General features: G+C 40.1%; 1 protein-coding gene across 1 annotated transcript; it reads left to right on the forward strand.

Annotated features, from left to right (window-relative positions):
• Positions 1-1,031: 1,031 nt before the first annotated feature.
• LOC110575425 (zinc finger protein 684-like) lies at positions 1,032-5,754 on the forward strand. Its single transcript, XM_021684426.1, has 4 exons — positions 1,032-1,176; positions 1,515-1,610; positions 4,747-5,062; positions 5,154-5,754. The coding sequence occupies exons 1-4, from the start codon at positions 1,032-1,034 to the stop codon at positions 5,752-5,754; spliced, it is 1,158 nt and encodes a 385-aa protein (XP_021540101.1).
• Positions 5,755-26,943: the final 21,189 nt, after the last annotated feature.

Below are 26,943 nucleotides of genomic sequence, written 5' to 3' on the forward strand. Positions count from 1 at the left end.
GAGAAAAGAAATCACCAGATAAGAAATGAACAGTAAATCAATAGGGAAGAAATGTGTACATCTACCCAAAAGAGAACATCCTTGTCCAAGTTTCCTACTATCATATCAGAATTAAAAGTGGACAAGTTACTGCTTCCAGAATGTGGACTTCCCTGACTTGCAAGTAGCCTTTTCTGTAGCTGGCATATGAGTACTTATTTCCAGGCTGGAAAGGCAGAGAAATCCCCGAAGTCTTGTTTTCATAGATCTGTGTCCTTTCCCATGAGCATCAGAAAATGACCAGTTTCCAGGCAGGACATTCATCCATCCATCCATCCATCTGTCCATCCAATTATTCATTCAAATTTCACTTTGTTTTCTGGTGGATTTGCAGGAACTTATAAGAATCCATATACTGACATGGAAAGTATTACTATATAAGAAACCGGAAAAATATAGGTAGACATTTAAATTGAATACAAACTTAGCCTATGTGAAGACCATTGGGTCTGCACACCGTTTGTAATGTTGAGATGCAAATGTGTGCTTAATCTTGGCAGTCATAGAAAAAGGATACCCAATCGGTGAATTCTTGGCCTTGTCCTAGAGAATAAGGTATAACAATTCCACAGATAAAAGTTTGCCTGGCACGGACTATGAAAGAAAAATTGGGGTATTTATTATGTAGGGGATTTGTGTAAATGCAGTAGCAGTTTTCATATGACCATTGTTTAGTGTCCTTTTGTATAAACAGAATACATGAGACCAAAGCAATGCTCAGTGAACTTAATATTTTCTCTCTTTTTCCTTCTCTTCCTCTCTCCCTCCCCATATATATGGATGTATATATATCTGTGTATATATACATGTGTGTTTATAGGTATATAGTGTGTATAAGATTTTTTTCTCACAAATTTTAATTCTGAGTCAAGTATATAGTAGTTTTTAGTTACTCTGTATAACTTACTGCAAATTCAGAACAATGAACATAATCAGAGGAATTGCTCTGAATCCCCTCCACATTCCCCAGCGGTACTCACTACAGGTTGAAGATGAATGTGCTGTTACAGGGATCAGTGACATTCCCGGATGTGGCTGTGGACTTCACCCCAGAGGAGTGGCAGCTGCTTGACTGTGAGCAGAGAACCTTGTATTGGGATGTGATGTTGGAGAACTTTAGAAACCTCATCTCAGTGGGTAAGGACAGTGGGTGGTAACTCTTCAGGGGAACTAAGAATATACTCCTAGCGCCCTGCCTTTAGGACTTGCTGGAAGCTGTGGACATTCTGAAGCATTCCTGAGTTTGGCCCTGAATGTTAGTGGTCACAGATTCTTAATCCCCTTTGAGATGACGCATAAACAGACAGAGGGTTTATGCTTCTGCCTCCCAAATGGAGGAGAAGGGTCTTTTCTGTTCTAAAGCCTGTTTGTCATCCTTTCCAGGCCCTGAGACTCAAGGAGACAGACCTGAATTGTGAGGTAGTCATTTGTCTCTAGCACTTGGTCTCCAGTTCTGTGTTGTTTCCCATGAACAGGGGGCCCAGTTACCCAAACAAAAGCGATCTTCAAGGCAGAGCAAGGACAAGAGCCATGGATGGGGGAGGGGGAGAACCCACGTTGGCGCCATCCAGGTGAGTGAAAGAAAACCAGGCAGATGGGAGTCTTTGGAATTGAGATTCCAGTCGGTCAGTGAGGGACAGGTCCCTCTGAAGCAGCTCTTTCAGGAAGCCCTTCTTAAAAGCCACACAGCTTTGGAAGTGACTGGGTCCACTTGACATAACATCGTCAGATCCCCAGATGACACCTTCACTCACTCTGCATAGCTACTCTTTCTCTTTGCTCAGCTTTTGTGTGGAGGGAGGGCCCTCTCCTCTCTGCCCTGGCTCCCTGCACTGCCTGTTCCATGGAGGTCCTTGCTTTGTTCTCTTAATTCCTAAAATCTTCATTCTTCTTTTTTTCCTCAACAGGAGCACAGATCTTTTCCATACATCTGGTTCTTATAAGGTAATTAGATCATATAGATTTGAGAAATAAGGAATGAGCTAAGAATCTAGAGTGTTGCACTAATATTCCCTCTTAATGGAAGGGAATCAAATCTCAGAAATAATGAAGAACCATCTTCTTCCCATTTTCCCTAACATTATTGTATCAGTGGACTTAGCGTTGTAAGGATTTGAGCTCAGCAGTGATGATGTTACACTGGGCAAGGTGTGGCATCATGGTAACAATCAGAGTTGACCTACTTGATCATAAACTATATAAAGGCAAAGGTTGCTAAAAACTAGAAGTCTTCTGTTTCATGTCCCCAGAGTTAATAGAAGTCATTAATTGTGGAAACAAAAATGGGAAATTTGAGTTGAAGCGTGTGGTATCACGGGCAAAGCAGGGTTCTGGAGACTTATATCTGGGAGATTGAAAGAGGTTATAACTAAAAAGCCATTTTCAGGACAAAGTTGTATCAAGTGGTGGAAATAACTGATGATAGATGCAAAAGGAATTTATGTTTGGTCATTTTTTTAAAAAAGATTTATTTGAGAGTGAGAGAGAAAGCACGAGTGGGGGGAGGGACAGAAGGAGAGGGAGAGAGAATTCCTAAGCAGACTACCCGCCCACCCCCCCCCGAGTGTGGAGCCCGAGGGAGGGCTCAATCCAAGGACCCTGAGATCATGACCTGAGCCTAAATTGAGTCAGATGCTTAACCGACTGAGCCACCCAGGTGCCTCAAATATGTTTGACTATTTTAAATACCTCATATGAGTGGAATCTTGCAGTATTTATCCTTCTGTGACTGGCTTATTCACTTAGCCTAATGTCCTCAGGGTTCATTCATATAGCTTATGATGGATTTCCTTCTTTTTAAAAGTACGTATGTCACCTGGGTGGCTCAGTCATTAAGCGTCTGCTTTCGGCTCAGGTCATGGTCCCAGGGTCCTGGGATCGAGCCCCGCATCCGGCTCCCTGCTCCGCGGGAAGCCTGCTTCTCCCTCTCCCACTCCCCCTGCTTGTGTTCCCTCTCTCACTGTGTCTCTGTCAAATAAATAAAATCTTTAAAAAATAAAAGTACGTATGTATATGCTGTATTTTCTTCATACCTTTATCTGTTGATTAACATTAGATTATTTCCAATTCTTGGCTATTGTGAATAATGCTGCAATTAACATGAGAGTGTAAACATCTCTAGGAAATCCCGTTTTCAGTTTTCTGATAAATGCCCAGAAGTGGGATTGCTGGATTGTATAGTGGTTCTATTTTTGATATTTTGAGGAAATTCCATACTGTTTTCCACAGTGGCTCCATCATCTTACATTACCAGCAACAGTGCACCAGGCTTTGCCAGTACTGGTTATTTTCTGTTGTTGTTGTTGTTGTTTTGTAATAGACATCTAACAGATGCAAGGTGTGATCTTACTGTGGTTTTGATTTGCATTTCCCTGATTAATGATATTGAACATCTTTTCATACCTGTTGACCATTTATGTCTCCTTTGGAGATAGGTCTATTCAAGTCCTTTGCCCATTTTTTTTTGCTGTTGACTTGTGGGGGTTCCTTATGGATTTGGGATATTAACCTCTTATCTGATAAATGTTTTTAGAATATTTTCTCCCTTCTGTAGGTTGCCTTTTCACTCTGCTGATTGTTTCCTTTGCTGCACAGAAGCTTTTGAATTTGATGTGGTCCCACTTGTCTATGTTTTTGCTGCCAGTGCTTTTGGAGTCCTGCAAGAAGTCTTTGCCAAAACCAATGACATGAAGCTTTTCCCCTATGTTTTCTTCTAGGAGTTTTATAGTTTCAGGTCTTACATTTTAAGTCTCTAATACATTTTTGTATATGGTGTAAGATTAGGGTCCATTTTCATTCTTTTACATGTGGATGTCTAGTTTTCCCAGATATCAGCCATTAGTTGGAGAGATCCTTTCCCCCTTGTGTAGTCTTAACTCACTTGTTGAAGACCATATAAGCATGGGTTTATTGCTGGGCTCTCTCTTCTGTTCCACTGATCTACATGTCTGTCTTTATGCCAGTACCATACTGATTTGATTACTGTAATTTGGTAACATGGTTTCAAGTCAGGAAGTGTGAGGCCTCCTGCTTCTTCTTTCTCAAGAATGTTTTAGCTGTTTGAATCCGTTGTGGTTCCATATGAATTTTAGAATTGTTTTTTCGATTTCTGCAAAAAATGCCATTGGAATTGCATTGAATCTATAGATCACTTTGGTTAGTATGGACATTTTAACAATATTAAGTCTTCTAGTCCATGAACACAAGATGTCTTTCCATTTACTTGTCTTTAATTTCTTTCAGCAGTATTTTGTAGTTGTCAGTATACAAGTATTCCACCTCCTTGGTTAAGTTTATTCCTAATTGATTCTTTCTGATGCTATTGTAAATAGGATTGTTTTCTTAATTTCCTTTTTGGATTGTTTTAGTGTATGGAAACACACAGATTTCTGTATGCTGACTTTGCATCCTGCAACTTTGCCAAATTTGAGTATTAGCTCTAATAGTGTTTTTTTGTGGAATCTTTAGGGTTTTCTACATATGAGATCATATCATCTGTGAACAGAGATATTTTTATGTCTTCTTTTCTAGTTTGGATACCTTTACTTCTTTCTTACCTAATTGGTCTTGCTAGGACTTCAGGACTATGTTGAATAGAAGTGGTCAGAATAGGCATCCTTGCCGACATTATATACTTCAAATTTTTTTCTTTTTATAACATGAGATTGGAAAGAGTAACTGGGAATATTTCATTTTACACCTTTTTAGAAGTTATCTGCTTACTCAGTGATGCACTAGAGAGAGAGGAGGGAAGCAAAAACAATTTTTTGAACCAAGATATGCTCACCTTCAAGAAAACACTGACCAAGGAGAGAGTCCAAAATTATAATCTGAGTATAAAATATATTTCTTTAAGACAAACACAACGTAAATGTGAGTCAAATGGAAAGAGTCTGCAACCTAATTCACACTTGCTCAGTTATAATAAAAGTTATATCCGAGAAAACTCTTATGAATACAAGGAATGTGGAAAAGCCTTCAGAAACAAGTTTTGTCTCGTTAAGCATGAAAAGAAGCCTACAAGAAAAAAAACCTTTGGATGCCCTGAATGTGGGAAAGCCTTCCAAAAGAAGTCTTGCCTCATTAGACATGAAAAGAAACATACAAGGGGGAAAAAAAAAAACCTTTGAATGCAATGACTGTGGGAAAGCCTTTAACAGTAAGGGACACCTTATAGCTCATCAAAAAATTCATAGTGGAGAGAGGCCCTATGTATGCAATGATTGTGGGAAAGCGTTTATGCATAAAGCACAACTGGTGGTCCACCAGAGACTCCACATGGGAGAGAAACCTTACGAATGCCATCAGTGCGGGAAGTCATTCACTTGGCACTCTTCCTTTACCCAACATGTGAAATCGCATACATTTGAGAACTCATTTGAATGTAAAGAATGTGGGAAAACCTTCAGGTACAGCTCATCCCTTTATAAACATTCTCAAATTCATACAGGAGAGAAACTGTACCGATGTAGAGAATGTGGCAAAGCCTTTGCAGACTTCTCAGTGCTAGTCATGCATCAGAGGATTCATACAGGCGAGAAACCCCATGGGTGTACTAAATGTGGCAAAGCCTTCATCAAGAAGTCACATCTCCTTAAACATTACTTAACTCATACAGCAGAGCAACAAAACAAATGTAGTGCGTGTGGGAAATCTTTTAACCAGAAGACTCTCATTCTCCATCAAAGGAGTCATAAAAACAGGGAAGCTGTGTGAATGTGGGAAAACTTACAATTAGTTAGCCTTTTAATAAAGCGGCAAAGAATTCATCATGAGAAAAACTCTATCAATTGGATAGATATGGAAAAGCATGTTCTGAAATTCATATTCTGTGATACTACTAATTTTATTGAGAAGATTATAGAAAATTTTGAGTTATAAATTGACAATTTTACTGTATAGCATAAAACGAGGAAGTTGTAAAAAATTTAAAAATCAAGGCATCAAGCTGACTATAATTACATATATGTACTGCCCCGGTTTATGATTGTCATACAAGTTATACAAATACAATTAATGCATTGCTTAAATTTGTATAACCATAGGTTTGAAATACGGGCTAGGCACTTACACAAAATTTTATCTGTTATGGTGATGGTTACACAACACTGTGATTGTACTTAATGCCAATGAATTGTACACTTAAAATGGTTAAAATAGTAAATTTTATGGAGTGTATATTTTATTGTAATAAAAAATGTATAAATAAAACTCTCAACCAGGATTATGTCTGGTAAACAGCATCATTGTCTCTTCAAACCTAAAATCACCATATGCAGGCTGGCCAGTTATAAGTGAAATCGTACGGCTTATTTTATAGACCATTTCATGGCACCTATATAAAGCTGTGGCAAGAGATAAGGCAGCCTTCTGGAAGGCCCGAGCCTTCTGGAGCCTCCTTTTAAATAATAGAAGTTAGGGACAGTGATGAAGTCTTGTACTGCCTCTGCTCAGCTGAGGACATTGGATAATATGTTTTCTTGTCTATGCAGAACACCAAAGTGTGTGTGTGTGTGCGTGTGTGTGTGTTTAATCCTGATTAACTAGTCACTGAAGAAAGAAAGCAGCTGTGTTTCGTACTCTAAGCACTTAGTACAGGAAAAGAGGCATTTCTTCGGGTAAATAGTCATGTAAATAAAAGCCATCCTATTTCCCTGGCACAGGTACATAAGTAGGAGTGAACCTAGCTCAAGTAGCTTATAACTGGGATACTTTGTTTAGAAAAATTAGGCAGCATGATACTTTGCAGAGACTTCTGGAAGAAAATTATTACTTTCTTGTTTTGGAAATTGATTTAGCGATATCTCACGCTTGTTTGGAAGTTTCTGGGTGACTAGCCTAGGTGTTGCATCAAGCTATTTGAAAAGCTTTTCTGCTTTCATGAGCTGCTTGGCAGCTATTTTATAATTTGACATTATGTAAATTCTGTGTTTTCTCTTTTAAAACACATGAACCAACAATGGTTTAAGTGGAAATTTTATATTTCACTTTAAATGTTCGTTGATAATGTAAAAAAGTCTTTAAACCCTTTCTTCGGTGGTTGTAAGGCTTATACAGCATTGAGCTTGAACCTAAATTCACCAAATCAGGTTTTCTCTTGCTAGCCTAAGTTTTTGGATTAAATGTATGAACTTGGAATTATTTTTCTTTCTTGAGCATTTTTGTAGGTGGTGATGGGTGAAGACTTATGCATGAGAGTGATTTTCAGAATATCCATCAGATCTAAGTTAAGCCTGTCTCACAAAGTTTTCAATAACTAAGACTACATGCTAATTAAACAGGTAGTCACACCAAATCACTTGGCAAACCACAAAAGTGTATATGTAAACAAATTATAAACTCAGGGAGCTTTTCTCAAGTTCAACTGCCTTATCTCTCATTTCCTTTTAAAGCTGTCGTTTTGCTTTATTTAACATTACTCTTCCCCTCCTAGTTCTTTCTCAGCTCCTGTCCTTAGCAGTAATAGCATCTGAGCAAGTACAAACTTTAAGACAGCAAGAAGACTCCCTTAGGGGTGTAGAATGTCTCATTGCTGTGAGAATTATGCGAGACTCTTAAGAGAGGTCTTGTGATTAGGGGGCAGACTGAGAATGAGGAGGCTGGGAGTGTTATTTGAAGTTATAGTCTGAGCTCTATGAACTAAAATGTTTGCTCCCTTTCTTAAATGCTGTAATTAATAGAGTAAAAGAATTAGCTAAGTATGAACCAAAATTAAATGTTTGAAAAGTTGAAACAAAGAAAATTTTTTCCTATTTAAACTAAGTCATTGTCAGGCACTCAAACAAAGTCATGAATCCCACTAATTCTAATGCATTTCATGGGGCTAGAGCTCATGTTTGAGAAGGGGGAACTGGTCTACGCTGTGTACATATTACGCAAATGCATAAATTAGCAACATTTTGAGATTAAGTGTGAGGTGTGCAGAACATTATGTCAACTAATCAAGTATGCAGATTGTTTAAGTAAAATTGAATTTAAAGTTTTTTTTTTTTAAAACATCATGTATAGGGGTGCCTGGGTGGCTTAGTTGCTTAGGTGTCCAACTCTTGATTTTGGCTCGCGTCATGATCTCAGGGTCATGAGATCGAGCCCTGCATCAGGCTCTGCACTCAGTGGGGAGTCTGCTTGAGATTCTCTCCCCCTTTGCCTCTCCCCCTGCTCAAACTTAGGCTCACTCTTTTTTTTTTTTTTTAGATTTTATTTATTTATTTGACAGACACAGTGAGAGAGGGAACACAAGCAGAGGGAGAGGGAGAGACAGAGGGAGAAGCAGGCTTCCCGCTGAGCAGGGAGCCTGACACGGGACTTGATCCCAGGACCCTGGGATCATGACCTGAGCCGAAGGCAGACACTTACTGACTGAGCCACCAAGGCACCCTCACTCTTTCTCAAATAAAGAAACTATATTATTGAGTAAAATAGGGTTACAAGGAGCACTAGGTATTTATACTTAATTGGAAGACTCTTTTTTTTTATTGAGCAAATTATAGTTTATTGAAAGACTAGAATTTTGTAATACTAAGAATGGTTAGTAAGCATTCTGGTTTAGGTGTTCTTTATTGCTAACTGATTTTTTATGTATTATTTCAGGCGCCTCAAACATAATCCTTAAGAGTAGTCACTGTTAAAATATAGAAGCTTGAGACTTTTGATACTCTTCAAATTTTCCAAAAGTAAGAAAAATTCAGCTGGGTTTTTTTTGCACTCTTGTAATAATGAAGATTTCCTTTATTGCCTTATACTAACTACACATAAAGGTTTTTACCACCTCTACTGACATTATCTTCCTAATCTTTCATAAATTTAAAAACTGGTGAAGAGAAGTAAAAGAGGTAATTGGAAGACTCTTATCTAAGCCAAGACCTGTGTTGTTAATGATTTCTCTGATCCCAAGTTATTGTAGTGTTTTAGTTTCTTGAATATATTTTTACAAATATATATTGCTAAATTTAAAAAATTGAGATATATAGCTGACATATAACATTATATTAGTTCCAGGTGTACAACGTAATTTGATATTTGTATACATTGTGAAATGTTCACAATAAGTCAAGTGAATATCCATCACCACACAGTTACAAATTTTTTTCTTGTGATGGGAACTTTTAAGATTTGCTCTCCCAGCAACTTTCAAACATACAACATAGTATTCACCATGCTGTACATTACATGCCTAGGACTTAATTATTTTAGAGCTGGGACTTTGTACCTTTTGATCCCCTTTACCCATTTTCTCCACGCCCTGACCTCTACCTCTGACAAACACCAATCTGTTTTCTGTATGAGTTCAGGGTCTTTTTTAGATTCTGTATATAAGTGATTTCATATGGTATTTGTCTTTCTCTGATTTATTTTACTTAGCATAATGCCCTCAAGTTCCATCCATGTCGCAAATGGCAAGATTTCCTTATTCCTGAATAACAATTCCACTGTATGTGTATACGTGTGTGTGTGCATGACATCTTCATGTACTTATCCATCGATGGACTCTTAGGCTGCTTCCATATCTTGGCTATTATAATAATGCTGCAAGAAAAGTTTCACACAGTAACTAGTTACATTTTCTTTCTTTTTTTTTTTTTTTAAAGATTTTATTTATTTATTTGACAGAGAGACACAGTGAGAGAGGGAACACAGCAGGGGGAGTGGGAGAGGGAGAAGCAGGCTTCCTGCGGAGCAGGGAGTCTTCTTCTCCCTCTGACTCTCCTCCCTCTCATGCTCTCTGTCTCTCATTCTCTCTCTCTCAAATAAATAAATAAAATCTTAAAAAAAAAATAAAGCAATAAGTATGACCATTAACCTGAAAAAAATTATTTTCCCACATTTCCAGACTTCTTTGACACCTAGTATTCTAGTACTGGATACATACATATTGTTACCTGGGGAACTTTCTACCATTGACCTCATTCTTTTCCTAGGTAACCTCAACCCCAGAACATGATTTTGACAAGAAGAAAACCAAAATACTATTTACACTCAGCTCAAACTTGATCTTAGAATCCCCAGATTCCATATTTTAAAATTTGAAGTCTACACATTTGTCTAGTTGTCAAAAGTGTCTGAAATAGTCATATATAATGTAAGCAGAATATCTTTTTTTACACTCACCTTCCCTCTAGAATGTTACATTTGAATATATTTTTACTTTTCATTTTCCCCCCTTTTAACAGGAACACTCAACACTCTCTTTGTTTAGTGTTATACTCAGACATTAGGTTGATTTTTTCCAGTATGAAGATAGGTTATTTTTTATATAGTACTACTTCTTTAAAAAACAAAAACAAAAAACGGGGGCCTGGTGGCTCAGTCAGTTAAGCGTCTGCCTTCGGTCAGGTCATGATCTCAGGGTCCTGGGATCAAGCCCCGCATTGGGCTCCTTGCTCAGCAGGAAGCCTGCTTCTCCCTCTGAAACTCCCCTCTCTTGTGCTCTCTCTCATTCTCTCTCTCAAATAAGTAAATAAAATCTTTAAAAAAAAAAAACCCACATATAACATACAAAAAATTTTAATGAAAATATTACCTGAAATCTCATTTTTCTGAGAAAACCAGCATTAACATCAGCCACTGGGGGAAATAGAATGCAAGAGGCATTGATGAACAAATGAATTGTAAACATGTTCATAAATCTGAATTTATGTTGGGGGTAAGTAATTTAAGGATTAATTTGGGAGAAGGCTAGAAATAAGGTGAAATGAATATTCTAGATAACATTAGAATAAATGGTAGGAATCAGGGTTACAGTGTTATAAATTTGTGTTCTGGGAGAGGATAGATATTAACTTTACACCTTGTTGAATATGCATGATAAAAACTGAAGGCTACCCACTAAAAGAAACAGACTGTCACAAGTCACTGGAGAGAAAGGGAATAAAAACTATAAATCCAGTAGAACACAGGAAAGGAAAACTAAAGCAACAAGGAAAAAGCATGGTAAATACAAAGGAAGAATAAAACTCAGGAATGTGTCCAAGTATATCACTAATCACAATAAAGGCAAATGGATTAAATCACTATCCTGAGGAATAATAATGCCTGCATTATATTTAGGGATACTTTTTTAACATGTCAAAAGCACTTTATAACTTACATTGCAAAAGGGAGATAATCAGGTGCTCTCCAAAAACAAAGGCTGATACTTTTTTGAGAAAAGAAGGAAGAAAGAAGGTAAATTGGTGATATGACTAATTTATTTCATGAACTAATGCTATCTCTTATTTAAAAAAAAAATGTTTTCCGGGCGCCTGGGTGACTCAGTTGGTTAAGTGTCCAACTCTTGGTTTCAGCTCAGGTCATGATCTCAGGGTCTTGAAATCAAGCCACGTGTGGGGTTCCCCATTGGGCACGGAGCCTGCATAAGATTTTCTCTTCCTCTGCCCCTCCCCACCTAGTGCACACACTCTCTCTCTCTAAAAAAAAACAAAGTTCAAATAATTTTTTCAAGTCTAGAAATTAATTATAACTAGTAAAGCAGTAAGCGTGCTTAATCAGTATAAGAGTTATCTCTTTACGTTGGGCAGAGAAAGGATTAATTTAGTCTGTTTTGAGCAAGGCTCTCCATCACACAGCAGTGGTACAAATATCTTTAAAGTCAGAGTGACTGTTTCTGGGTTCTCTGTCTTCACTGCATTTTAATCAAGAGGGAGAAGGAGATACTTTTTATTCCTCCTCCTTTTGTCTTAACAAAAGAGAGGCCTAAAAATCCATACTTTTCCAAAGCAGAGGCTAGCAGATTGTTTTTTAAAATCCAAATATAAGCTGCATGCAAGATTGAAGCCAAATCATCCAGAAAGGATAGAAAATAAAGGAGTGGTACAAGATCCACTAATCAAATAATAGGAAGCTGATGTATCAATATTAATTGCCATAGATCAAGGGTGGTAAACTTTCCCTGTAAAGGGCCAGATATCAGTTACCTTGCTTTGTGGGCAATACAATCTGTTACAACTATTCTGTTGCTGTAGCATGAAAGCAGCCATAGACACACAAACAGATGAGTGTGGTTGTATTCTAATAAAACTATATACAAAAACAGGCAGAAAAACAGATTTGTTCCTCAGGTGTAGATTGCCTACCCCTGTTCTAACTGTACACTGATAACACAGCAGTGACCAAAAAACGTAAGATACCAGCACTTTACTCAACAAGAAACAAATAAATGATCATCTTAGGCATTGACCAGTAAAACACTCTTTAAAACCTGTGAGGACATTGAATGTGATAGGAAACTAAGATGGAGTGGCAAAGGAAGTCCTCTGAGAAGAGACCTTTAAGCCGAGACCTGAATGCGGTGAAGGAAGGAGCATTGGAAAGATCCTGCAAGGATCCTGAGGCAAGAGTGAGTCTGGCCTGTTGAGAACCAGCAAGAATTCCAGTGTGGCTGGAGGAGAGATGTGGAGATGAGTTTTGTGCATTAGATAGGTTTCCAGAGTATGTGACATTGCATTCTAAATGTGATGGGAAGGTTGTGAAGATTTTGAGCAGAAGACTGGTATAGTCTGATTTACTTTTGAAAAGTTCTCCCTGGCTGTGTGTGGGGGATAGATAGTAGGGATGGCAAGATGGCAAATAGGGAGACCAGTTAAGAGGCAGTTGTTCCAGAGTCCAGACAACAGATGATGGTGCTTTGGACTAGGGTGTTGGGAGTGGAGATGCTCTTCTGGTGGCTAGACTGTGTCAGCCAGAGCAGCCTTGGAAGTAATGTGTTGAAGAGGGCAGAGCCACTATAGTCTGGATCATTGCTATGGTCTGAACTTTTGTGTTCTCCTCAAATTCATATGTTGAAAACTTCATGCCCAAGGTGATGGTATTAGGAGGTGAGGCCTTTGGGAGATGATTAGGTCATCAAGGCAGACTTCATGATTGGGATTAGTACCCTTGCAAAAGAGGTCCCACAGAGCTCACTAGCCCCTTCTGCCATGTGATGGTACAAGAAGTCTGCCAGCCTGAAGAGGTCCCTCTCCTGACCATGCTGCACCCTGATCTCAGACTTTTCAGCCTTCAGAACTATGAGAAATTTCTGTTCTTTGTAGGCTACCCAGTCTATGGCATTTTGTTATAGCAGCCTTAACGGACTAAGTCACTGAATGACCACATGGGAGAGAGCTGCACACCAACATGGACCACCTACCCTGTACTGTGAAATAAGGAAGAGGAGGGAACTCCTATTTTGCTTGAGCCAATGCATTGGGAAGTCTATTTGTTACAGCAGTTTAATCCCCTATAACTAACACAGGGGTTGTCACTGAAGTACACACGTACCCTGGAGATATTGCAGGTTCAGTTCCAGACTGCTGCAATAAAGCAAGTCAAATTTTTTTGGTTTTCCAGTGCATTTAAAAGTTATAAGCCCAGGGGTGCCTGGGTGGCTCAGTTGGTTAAGTGTCTGACTTTGGCTCAGGTCATGATCTCAGGGTCCTGGGATCGAGTCCTGCATTGGGCTCCTTGCTCAGCGGGGAGCCTGCTTCTCCCTCTGCCTGCTACTCCCCCTGCTTGTGCTCTCTCTCTGACAAATAAAAAAGAATGGAGGCTGAAAGATCACAAATAAAATCTTAAAAAAATGTTATAAGCCTGTATATGTATGTATATACTATATATACTGTATGCATATGTGTTATATTACATGTATATGTGTGTATATACTGTATATACTGTGGTCTGTATAAGCGTGCAATACCATTATGTTTAAAAACACTATGTACATACCTTAATTGAAAAAATACTTTCTGGCTAAAAAATGCTAAGCATCATCTGAGCTTTCAGCAAGTGGTAATCACTGATCATAGCTCACAATAACAAATATAAAAATGAGAAAGTTTGAAATTTTGAGAATTACCAAAATGTGACAGAGACCTGAAGTGTGCAGGGGATAACTCGGGGCCATTTTAGAGGCTGCCTACACACTGAACATTACAATTTCTGGGGCAGAGGGAAAAGAAACATGACAAATTGTGCATTGGCTCCTAAAAGATCCCTTTGGAAGTGGCATACAGTACTTCTGCTCATATTTTGTGGCCAAACAGTTTGCACTGTCATCACTAACTTCCAAGGGATGGGAAATTGCAGTCCTACCATGTTCTGGAAAGAGGAGGGAACCCAGAACATTTGTGAACAGGGCCGACTACCAGAGTCACAGGTGCAGAACATGACGTTAACTGGGATTTGTCCTTTAGTTCAGGATGGAAACTAGGATTAAGAGGTGAGGCATTAAGCACCCCACAATGTAAAAAGAGCCATAAATAACTGGGGGCCAGACAACCTCTCCATTTCCAGGACTTACTAAAAGGTGACCAAACAGCCTTCTCCATCCTCCACCATTTCCCCAGACCTGTTCTGACAACCCCCACCACCTGAAATAACTTCAAGATTAGTTGGCGGGTGGGGCTGGAAACCAGCAGCCATGAATCAGCCTTGGGGGAGAATGCCCCCCCGGGGTTTGCTCCAAAAATCAAGTGAGGATTCTAAGAGATGCCCTCGTGGAGACTGAGGCTGCTTACAAGGAGGAGGTAGGAAACCTGTATAGAAACAGGAGGGAGGAAGGGCGGCCAAGTGGATATCACATTAAGTGTCCTGACTGGGGACGGGGGAGAGGCCCGGGGTTTGGCGGGGTCACCTTGGGCTGGGGCTACGCATCAGAGAACTGTGCGAGAGGGAGGGCCGCACACTCAGGCCCCGGGCGACCCTATCTGAGAACGCCTGCTGGCCCAGAGGAGCCAGTGCGATGACATTCCAGAAAGGACCACCGGCCAAATAAGAGGAACCAGTCCCTGCCCGTCTCTTAGCCCCAACCCCTAAGAAGCCAGACTCCCAAGTGCGAGGCTCGGGCTCGGAGCTCTGCCGTGCGGCGCAAGCTTCCACATCGGAAGGAGGGAGAACGTCCTCCCACTGAGGATCCCAGGAACTGAAATTAAAAAGTGACTTTCCTACCTACCGGCAGGGCTGGCAGAGGAACCTCTGCACGCCGCGGGGCCAGGTTGCTCACCTGGCAGCCGGGGGGCACTGAGGCGGCGCGCCGCGGGGTCTTGTGGGAGGTGCTGCGGGCTCCCCGCGCGCGGGCGCAGTGCTGCCGGGCGGCGGGCTTAGTCCCGGCCACCGAGCTCTTCGCAGCGCCAGCAGTCACTCGCGGAGAGACTGGGGCTTACAGGGGCACTCGGGGTCAGCGGAACGATGGAGATCAGAACGCCGGAGTGCGGGTGCGATGGAGGGACTTGAACCCCCAAATCTGGGGCCCCGGGGGCGATGGTCTCGAAAAGAGTGTAATGCCGAGATTTGACTGTAGAGGGTGAGAACCTTTCCGGTTCTCTAAAGCACTCACCTCACGGTGCTCTGCTCATCTCCGACGGGGGTTAGTGGCATCTGCCTCCGAGTGGCTCGTGGATCCCTTTCTCCTTCCGACTCCAGGCTTGGCTCCGCAGCCCTGTGACCGGCTGCTCCGGCTCTGAGCGCCTCCCAGGTCGGGGCCGCGATCCTGTGTCTCCCCTCTCAGAGCAGTGTGGCCCCGGGGGCATCCAACCTTTGGTGCCTCAGGTTTCTCCCTCAAGTGTTTGGTCGCCTGCGTTGCCGTTCTTCTGTCCAGAGGTCCCTAGCCCGAGTTCCTCCAGGTATGTATCCTGAGAGGTGCTTAGCGGAGCTTTGAGCCCGGCTGGGTTTTCGAAGATTTGTTGGGGGGAGGGGGCCGGATAGAGATTTGGAGCCCTGGAGAAAGTTGCCAGCCAAGGACATGCTGTTCCTGAGCCAGTGGGAACAAGCCAGGCTCTAATGAATGAAGGCTGCAGCAACACAGGCAGCTGGAACCCATCCTTGAGGGGACACACCTGTGACCTGAGGCCTGCCAAAACTGAGCCAAGGCTGGGGTGTGGAGGAGGACGGGATTGTGGAGCTGCTGGGGCTGCAGAGGTTACTTAGCAAGGCTTGGGTCACGTGACCACTTTCAGAGAACAGGGAGACACTGTCGAGGTTTGACTCAGAACAGAGGAAGGACAACTTAACTGAGATGGTGAACAATCTGTAGCATGGAGAAAAGAAGGCAACATAGGGCAGGGGGGTTGAGGGAATGGTTCAGACAAGGCAGAACAATGGCCACACTCTCTGGGAGCTGCAAGGAAGGCTTGGTGTTTCATGGCTCCTTCCTCCTCCAGCTCTGCCTCCTTAACTCCCTGACCTTGCCTAGGAGGAAGAAGAGATGACCACTTCCCAGGTAAGATGCAGTTTTCCTTTTTCAGTCCAGACTCTTGAGGAAAAACATAAGTTCCTCTTTCTTCCTTAGGAAAGGAGAAGAAAATATTCATGGAGCACTTACTGCATGCTAGATACACTCAACATTGACTTTTAGTTCTCACAATAGGTGTGAGAAGTGGATATTATTCCCGTTTTACAGATGTAGCAACTGCCTCAGTGAGGTTTAGAGACTTGTCAAGTTCACCAAGCTATTAAATGGGGAAGTCAGGATTCATCTCTAGGTCCCTTGCCTCTGCTGTACACGTTGTCAATGGACAAGTCTTCTTATCCATGGACTGGGCATAAATTGTCCACATCCAAAGGGCTGGGTCTAATCTGTGAAATGAGGGACTCCAAAGAGAATGCTACCTTCAGGCCTGATGCCCTCCTTTAAGTTTGTTCTCTACCTGACATGTTGCTCCTTCATTTATCCACTGAGTTGGGAAGCTCTTTTTATTTGTAAGAGTAAGACAAATTGACTTAGATACACTTCTTCGAAATACGTGATTTCTTTGGGGGAGATTAATATATACATGTGTAAAATAGTGATTACTCATGTATCCATTAATTAAAATGAAAGAAGCCATATTTAAGTATCAATCTGAGGATTGAAGTCAGTGGTATCAGTGCTAGAGAAGGGTAATTGAGGAAGACTTCCTAAAGTAGGTGAGCTTTTGTTTCTTAAAGAGAAGATTTGAGTATATGAACTTCCATACCTCTTTCAAGTCTTTACTTTTTTTATTGTTGATAATTGTTTTATGGCCTAATAGGTGATCAATTTTTACAATGTTTCATGTGTGCTTGAGTACAATATTTATTCTCTAATGGTAGGTGCCAACATCTATAGGTGCCCATTTATTTTTGTTTGTTTGACCCATTAATAATTGAGGAAAAAAAATGTGTGAAATTTCTTTGAGTAGTAGATATGTCAGTTTCTCTCTACAGTACTTACATTGTTTAAAAAGATGTAATTCGTGGATGTTTTAAGAGGTATATACAAGTTTAGAGTTGTTGTATCTTCATGGAGAATTGAATTTTTTATCTCCATGCACTGACCTTTTATTTCACTAGTGATGCTTTTCATCTAGAAATTTACTTTGTTTGATATTACTATAGCTATTCCAGCTTTCTTTTGGTTATTATCTTTTTCCATACTTTTATTTCAACCTTTTCATGGCCTTATGCTTTAGGTATATCTCTTGTTAACAATTTAAAGCTGAAAAAAACAAAACAAAACAATTTAAAGCTGAATTCTCCCTCCTCCCCCCTCATCTCTGCCTTTTAACTGGCAGGTTTAGTCTATTTGCTTTTAGTGTAGTTATTGGTATATTTGCTGTGTTTATACTATCTTACCTTATTTTTTTAAGTAGGCTCCACACCCAGTGTGGAGCCCAACGTGGGGCTTGAACTCACAACCTTGAGATCAAGACCCAAGCTGATATCAAGAGTCGGACACTTAACTGACTGAGCCACCCAGGTGCCCCTATACTTACATTTTAATTTTATTTGTCCATTTTTCTGTTTTTTTCCCTCCTTTCTTACCTTTTGGTTTTTGTATATTGTTTTTTAAGTGGGTAGGGTTTTTTTATTTTTTTTTACCCCTCTCTATTTGTTTTAAATTTAAAACCTATATCTATTCTTTGGGTGGTTATCCTTGAAATTTTATGATATATTTGCAAATCCAAGTTTAAACAACTCAAAGAATATTGCAAAGACTTTAAAACTCTTTACTACTGATCGCATCTTCACTTGACTTATAAGCGATTATTTTCTGCATTTTAATTCTGTTCTTTTAACTTAATAAATTAGATATTATTAGAATTATTTTATACAGACAACGTTTGGATTTACATACATATTTATCACTTATTTACGTGCAATTCCTTCTCAGACTTTTGGGATCACTTTTCATTTTCCTCAAGTGCATGTTTTTTAAAATTTATTTTCATTTTATTATGTTATGTTAGTCACCATACAATACATCATTAGTTTTTTTTTTTTTTTTAAAGGTTTTATTTATTTATTCATGAGAGACAGAGAGAGAGACAGAGGCAGAGCGAGAAGCAGGCTCCACGCGGAGCAGGGAGCCCGATGCGGGACTCGATCCCAGGACCCTGGGATCATGACCTGAGCCGAAGGCAGACGCTCAACCGACTGAGCCACCCAGGCGTCCCTACATCATTAGTTTTTGATGTAGTGATCCACAATTCATTGTTTTAGTATAACACCCAGTGCTCCATGCAATACGTGCCCTCCTTAATACCCATCACCAGGCTAACCCATTCCCCCACCCCCCTCCCCTCTAAAACCCTCAGTTTGTTTCTCAGAGTCCATAGTCTTTCATGGTTCCTCTCCCCCTCCCATTTCCACCCCTTCATTTTTCCCTTCCTTCTCCTAATGTCCTCCATGCTATTCCTTATGTTCCACAAATAAGTGAAACCATATGAGAATTGACTTTCTCTGCTTGACTCATTTCACTTAGCATAATCTCCTCCAGTCCCAACCATGTGATGTAAAAGTTGGGTATTCATCCTTTCTGATGGCTGAGTAATACTCCATTGTATATATGGACCACATCTTCTTTATCCATTCATCTGTTGAAGGGCATCTCGGCTCTTTCCACAGTTTGGCTATTGCGGATATTGCTGCTATGAACATTGGGGTGCATATGGCCCTTCTTTTCACTACATCGGTGTCTTTGGGGTAAATACCCAGAGTGCAATTGCTGGGTCACAGGGTAGCTCTATTTTTAATTTTTTGAGGCACCTCCACACTGTTTTCCAAAGTGGCTGTACCAACTTGTATTCCCACCAACAGTGTAGGAGGGTTCCCTTTTCTCCACAATCTCTCCAACATTTGTTGTTTCTTGCCCTGTCAATTTTTGCTATTCTAACTGATGTAAGGTGGTATCTCAATGTGGTTTTGATTTGAATTTCCCTGATGGCTAATGATGATGAACATTTTTCATGTGTCTGTTGGCCATTTGTATGTCTTCTTTTGAGAAGTGCCTGTTCATGTCTTCTGCCCATTTTTTGACTTGATTATTTGTTTTTTGGGTGTTGAGTTTGAGAAGTTCTTTATAGATCTTAGAAATCAGCGCTTGGTCTGTAGTGTCATTTGCAAATATCTTCTCCTATTCTGTGGGTGGCCTCTTTGTTTTGTTGACTGTTTCCTTTGCTGTGCAGAAGCTTTTTATCTGGATGAAGTCCCAAAAGTTCATTTTTGCTTTTGTTTCACTAGTCGTTGGAGATATATCTTGAAAGAAGTTGCTGTAGCCGATGTTGAAGAGGTTACTGCCTATGTTCTCCTCTAGGATTTTGATGGATTCCTGTCTCACATTGAGGTCTTTCATCCATTTTGAGTTTATCTTTGTGTATGGTGTTAGAGAATGGTCGAGTTTCATTCTTTTACATGTGGCTGTCCAATTTTCCCAGCACCATTTATTGAAGAGACTGTCTTTTTTCCATTGCATGTTTTTTCCTGCTTTGTTGAAGATTACTTGACCATAGAGTTGAGGGTCCATATCTGGGCTCTCTATTCTGTTCCATTGGTCTATATGTCTGTTTTTGTGCCAGTACCATGCTGTCTTGGTGATCACTGCTTTGTAATATAGCTTGAAATCAGGAACGTGATGCCCCAGCTTTCTTTTTCTTTTTCAGCATTTCCTTGGCGATTCGGGGTCTTTTCTGATTCCATACAAATTTTAGGATTGTTTGTTCCAGCACTTTGAAAAATGTCATTGGAATTTTGATCGGGGTGGCATTGAAGGTATAGATTGCTCTGGGTAGCATAGATGTTTTAACAATGTTTATTCTTGGGATCCATGAGCATGGAATGTTTTTCCATCTTTTTGTGTCTTCTTCAGTTTCTTCTTCAGTGTTCTGTAGTTCCTAGAGTATAGATCCTTTACCTCTTTGGTTAGGTTTATTCCAAGGTATCTTATGGTTTTTGGTGCTATTGTAAATGGAATCATTTCTCTAATTTCTCTTTCTACAGTTGCATTGTTAGTGTATAAGAAAGCAACTGACTTCTGTGCATTGATTTTGTATCCTGCCACATTACTGAATTGCTGTATGAGTTCTAGTAATTTGGGGGTGGAGTCTTTTGGATTTTCCACATAAAGTATCATGCCATCTGCGAAGAGAGAGAGTTTGACTTCTTCATTGCCAATTTGAATACCTTTTATTTCTTTTTGTTGTGCGATTGCTGTTGCTAGGACTTCTAGTACTATGTTGAACAATAGTGGTGAGAGCAGGCATCCTTGACGTGTTCCTGATCTTAAGGGAAAGGCTCTCAGCTTTTCCCCATTGAGGATGATATTTGCTGTGGGTTTTTCATAGATGGATTTTATGAACTTGAGGAATGTTCCCTCTATCCCTATACTCTGAAGAGTTTTAATCAGGAAAGGATGCTGTATTTTGTCAAATGCTTTTTCTGCATCAACTGAGAGGACCGTATGGTTCTTCTCTCTCCTCTTATTAATGTGTTCTATCACATTGCTTGATTTGCGAGCATTGAAGCACTCTTGCGTTCCGGAGATAAATCCCATTTGGTCGTGGTGGATGATCCTTTTAATGTATTGTTGGATCCTATTAGCTAGGATTCTGTTGAGGATTTTGGAGTCCATATTCATCAGGGATATCAGTCTGAAATTCTCCTTTTTGATGGGTCTTTGCCTGGTTTGGGGATTAAGGTAATGCTGGCCTCATAGAATGAGTCTGGAAGCTTTCCTTCTGTTTCTGTTTTTTGAAACAGCTTCAGGAGAATAGGTATTATTTCTTCTTTGAATGTTTGGCAGAATTCCTCAGGGAATCCCTCTGGCCCTGGGCTCTTGTTTTTTGGGAGGTTTTTGATCACTGCTTCAATCTTGCTACTGGTTATTGGCCTATTCAGGTTGTCAATTTCTTCCTGTTTCAGTCTTGGCAGTTTATAGGTTTCCAGGAAGGCATCCATTTCATCCTAATTGCTCAGTTTATTGGCATATAGTTGTTGATAATAATTTCTAATAATTGTTTCTATTTCCTTGGTATTAGTCGTGATCTCTCCCCTTTCATTCATAATTTTATTAATTTGGGTCCTTTCTCTTTTCTTTTGGATAAGTCTGGCCAGTGGTTTATCGATCTTATTAATTCTTTCAAAGAACCAGCTTCTAGTTTCATTGATCTGATCTACTGTGTTTCTGGTTTCTAATTCATTGATCTCTGCCCTAATCTTAATTATTTCTCTTCTAATGCATGGCTTAGGCATCGTTTGTTGCTTTTTCTCTAGTTCTTTTAGGTGTAGAGTTAGTTGGTGAATTTGGGATTTTTCTATTTTTTTGAGCGAGACTTGGATGGCTATGTATTTCCCCCTTAGGGCCGCCTTTGCAGTATCCCATAGGTTTCGGACCAATGTGTTTTTGTTCTCATTGGTTTCCATAAATTGTTTAAGTTCTTCTTTGATTTCCTGGTTGACACACACATTCTTGAGTAGAGTGGTCTTTAGCTTCCAAGTGTTGGAATTTCTTCCAAATTTTTTCTTGTGATTGAGTTCCAGTTTTAAAACATTATGGTCTGAAAATATGCAGGGAATAATCTCAGTCTTTTGGTATCGGTTGAGACCTGATTTGTGACCCAGTATGTGGTCTATTCTGGTGAAAGTTCCGTGTGCGCTTGAGAAGAATGAGTATTCTGTTGTTTTAAGGTGGAATGTTCTGTATATATTGATGAAGTCCATCTGGTCCAGTGTGTTATTCAAAGCTCTTGTTTCTTTGTTGATTTTCTGCTTAGATGATCTGTCTATTGCTGAGAGTGGAGTATTGAGGTCTCCTACAATTAATGTATTGTTATCAATATGACTCTTTATTTTGGTTAACAGTTGGCTTATGTAGATGGCTGCTCCCATGTTGGGGGCATAGATATTTACAATTGTTAGATCTTCTTGTTGGATAGACCCTTTAAGAATGATATAGTGTCCTTCTGTGTCTATAACTACAGTCTTTAGCTTAAAATCTAATTTGTCTGATATAAGAATTGCTACCCCAGCTTTCTTTTGAGGTCCGTTGGCATGGAAGATGGATCTCCATCCCTTCACTTTCAGTCTGGATGTATCTTTAGGTTCAAAATGAGTCTCTTGTAGGCAGCATATGGATGGGTCCTGTCTTTTTTTTTTTTAGATTTATTTATTTATTTATTTGAGAGAGAGAGAGACAGCTAGAGAGGGAACAGAAGCAGGGGGAGTGGGAGAGGGAGAAGCAGGCTTCCCACTGAGCAGGGAGCCCGATGCAGGGCTCGATCCCAGCACCCTGGGATCATGACCTGAGCCGAAGGCAGACGCCCAACGACTGAGCCACCCAGGTGCCCCGGGTCCTGTCTTTTTATCCAGTCTGCAATCCTATGCCATTTTATGGGAACATTTAGGCCATTCACTTTGAGAGTGATTATTGAAATATATGAATTTATTGTCATCATGTTGCCTGTGAAGACCTTGTTTCTATAGATTGTCTCTGTAAATTTCTGTTGTATATCACTCTTGGGGTCTTTCTCCTTTTATAGAACCCCCCTTAATATTTCTTGCAGGGCTGGCTTAGTGGTCACATATTCTTTCAGTTTTTGCTGGTCTTGGAAGCTCTGTATCTCTCCATCCATTCTAAATGACAGCCTTGCCGGATAAAGTATTCTTGACTGCATGTTCTTCTCATTTAGTACCCTGAATATGTCTTGCCAGGCCTTTCTGGCTTGCCAGGTCTCTGTGGATAGGTCTGACATTATTCTGATGTTCCTCCCTCTGTAGGTAAGGAATCTCTTCCCCCTAACTGCCCTTAAGATGGTTTCCTTGGTTCTAAGATTTGTGATTTTTAATATTACATGCAGGGCGTTGGCCTGTTTTGCTCTTGGGAGGGGTCCTCTCTGCCTCTAGGGCATGAATGTTTGTTTCATTCCCCAGATTAGGGAAGTTCTCAGCTACAATTTGCTCAAATATATCTTCTAGTCCTCTCTCTCTCCACCCCCACAGAGATCCCAATAATTCTGACAGTGGAATGTTTCATGGTGTCACTTATTTCTCTGATTCTGTTTTCATGGATTTTGAGTTGTTTCTCCCTGGCCTCCTCTTTTTCCTTCTTTTCCATCAGTTGGTCTTCTAGATCACTAATTTGTTCTTCTGCCTTGCCTACCCTAGCTGTTAGATTATCTAGATTAGGTTGGATCTCACTGATAGCATTTTTAAGTTCTGCCACTTCAGCTTTCATTTCTGCCCTTAGAGACTCTTATGTTGCCATTAATCAATTTCTCCATTCTAGCTATTGACTTCACAACTGCTACCCTGAATTCCATTTCCGACATCTTGGTTATATCTGTATCCATTTGCAAATCTGTGGCAGAAGTCACAGTCTCTGAGTCTTTCCTATTTTGGGAGTTCCTCCTCCTAGTCATTCTGTTGAGGGGTGGTTGAGGGAATGTACAGAGTCCAAATTATTGACCACAACCCAAGCAAGATGCACCTGTTTTCTAGGGACCTTAGGGTTGTTGGCCTCTTCTTCTCCCAGCCTGTCGTCTGGGGGAAGGGCCTGCCACAATGTTACTCAGGCAACCCTGTTTGGGCAGAGTTGCCCTCCCCCTGTGGTGGGGGATGGGCTCAGTGAAAACCGTTTTTGGGGGGCTTTTGTTCTCTGGCAGGTTTCCCTGGCAGCTTTCCACGTCTCTTCTGAGAGTCAGAGCAGAAGAGATCATTTTCAACCTTCTGCCTCAGAGCAGAGAGATCACAGTCTGTTCTTCAGTGAGCTCTCCAGGCCACACTATTTCCGTTTCTGTCTATGCTGCTATAAACTGCAGTGTTCTGGGTTGTGCGCTCTCAGCAGCACTCCCAGTCCTCGCCTCCAGGTTGGGGCACGTCTCTGCCCTTTGTGCTTCTAAAACCACTAGCCCCCAGTTTGCTTGCGCGGCCCCACCACTCTGGGTTTCAGTCCAGGGAGTTGCCCTAAAGTCCTTTCCCCACCACTACCGGTCTGCGAGTCTGTGCCCTGTCCCCAGCACGGGAGGCTCTCGAGCACCAGCGGTGTAGGATCCCCACAGCCTCCCTCTTCTTTTTATCTCCCCATATCTGCCTGCAGAATCACGGCTCTCTGCTTCATACCTCAGAACCAACCCCCTGTGATAGTCTGTTTGTAGAGATCCAGATCTATCTTCTTACATCTCAGGCTGATTTCAGGGGTGTTCAGAGTGGTCTGGTAGATATCCAGCTCAATTCCATGGACCATTTGGAATAGGGTCCCCTACTCCTCCGCCATCTTTTCCTCCCCCTTAAGTGCATTCTTTAGAAGTTCCTTTTTAATGCCTCTTAAGACATTCCATTTATTTTTTCACAATTGTATGTTATTTCCAAATAATTTCTTTGCTTGATTATCTTATAATTGTGTCTTTTATTTTCTCAAATGATTTATGTATTGGTGCTCTGGTTCTGTGTCTAGTAGTTTCAATATATATAGTTATTGGTAGTCTAAATTTGTTTCCTGCTGACTCTCATCTTTGGTTACTTTAATTGTTAGCTCACTGATTGATCTTAATATGTATGAGTCCTATGGGACATTTTCCTCCAGAGGGAATTTGCTTCTGTTTCTGCCAGTAGCTTAGAGGATGCTACTAGATGATTCCCGTTCCTTAGAGTCAGTCTAACCTCCCCACCCTGCAGCTGGCACAGGTTCTATATGACATAGCAGTGCTGCTGTTGGCATCTTTCTGTGGGGCAAACCTAAGCCTTCCAACTGCCTGCTTCTCTGATACCAGCTCACTCTGTGGTTTTGTTTTATTTTTCATTTTCAGTTGTGAGGAAAAGAATAGTCCTTTTTCAGTTGTTTCTAGTTAGGTGAAATTCCTTGTTTTTATAAAATAATGTTATTGGCCTGTAAAACTTACACATATTTTTATATCTGGTTTAGCATTTTTCAACTTTACTAGTAATCCAAGAAATGTAGATTATAAAATATTGAAATGGCATTTTGGCCACCTGAAAATGGTAGATATGTGCTTTTTTAAAAATGTCATTTTGCCACAAACCTTTCAAGGGCTTTTGGAAGTATGTGTCAAAAGTCTTTAAAGTGTGGGGTGCCTAGGTGGCTCAGTCAGTTGGGCATCTGCCTTCAGCTCAGGTCATGATCCTGGGGTCCTGGAATTGAGCCCCCCATCAGGCTCCCTGCTCAGCGGGGAGCCTGCTTCTCCCTCTCCCACTCCCCCTGCTTGTGTGCTCTTTCTCTCTCTCTGTCAAATAAATAAATAAATAAATACAGTCTTTAAAAAAAAAAGTCTTTAAAGTGCCTATATCTTTGACCTAGTAATTCTACTTCTAGGAATTTACCCAAAGAAAAAAGTTGATAAGTGCATACAATTTAAATACAATGATATAACTTGCATTGAGTAATAGTAATAGTCAGTATAGTGATAAAAACTGGGAAGCAATTGAAGTGTTCAATATAGGGAGACTGTTAAATAAATTATGTAACCATAAGGTAACCATTCTGTGGCTATTAACAAGGTGTAGACGAATATTTACTAATAAAGGGAAAAGTTCATGACACTGTAATTGAAAAATATTTTTTAAGTTGTAAAGAATATTCCCAATTTAAAAAATCTACATATATATGCCAAAATATAAATAGCAGTTATTTGGGGAGCAATGTGATTATATATTATGTATTTTTTTCTGTAGTTTTCTCTTATTTTCTATAGCACTTTTGTTATCAGAAAAAAGTAGCAAATGAAATGTGGGAGGGAGTTATTAGAGATGTTTGTTGTTTTATTATCAAGTTTTCTTTCCATAGATGAATAGTAATTAATTAGCACATACTCTGGGCAGGGGCAAGGTCATGATTTAAAGGTCTAGCCTAGAAATACAGGCTAGCATTCCATCAAACTAGTGGGCTAGATCAGTGGGGTTTTTTTTCAAATTTTTAAATTTAAATTCAATTAGCCAAAGTATAATACATTGTTAGTTTTTGATATAATATTCAATAATTCATTAGTTGTATAGATCAGTGCTTTTTTATATATATAAAAAGAATATATAGCATTGAAAAATAATCCCAGCCAAGTGGTACTACAATTGTATTGCACAGGCATTCTAGAAGCAAGGAATATGAAGAAGAACCATGGGACACCTGGGTGGCTCAGTCAGTTAAGCGTCTGACTCTTGATCTCAGGCCAGGTCTTGATCTCAGTATCATGAGTTCAAGCCCCACATTATGCTCCATGCTGGGCATGGAGACTACTTAAAAAAGAAGAGGAGGAAGAGGAAGAAGAAGAACCAGAGGTTGTGCTTTCTTTATATAAGACCAAATAGATCAGAGGCTTAGAGTATATAGTTATATCAGCAGCTAATTTATGTGGGCCTATACTACTCACCATGTGTAGGATCATTATAAATATGAGACATCTTAACACTGCCAGTGATTTTTCCACACGATCTGTAGTGGTTCAGCCATATATAGACTTGATGTTGCTTTTTCTTTAATAGCTGAAATAAAACATAGGGTTGGGTATTAAAAACTGTGGTTTTAGGCATTTATAATAACATCTCTATTATATTTAGGAATAAATTTTAGAAAATAACAAAGTGTAACTGATGTGATCATTCATTATTGACTAAGAACAAATCCAATTTTATTTTTGTAAGTTTGTAAAACAAACTCTTTAACAAATATTGTCAATCTCCCAATATTCA

The sequence above is a fragment of the Neomonachus schauinslandi genome, chromosome 4, assembly GCF_002201575.2.
Source record: "Neomonachus schauinslandi chromosome 4, ASM220157v2, whole genome shotgun sequence".
Taxonomy (NCBI): Eukaryota; Metazoa; Chordata; class Mammalia; order Carnivora; family Phocidae; genus Neomonachus; species Neomonachus schauinslandi.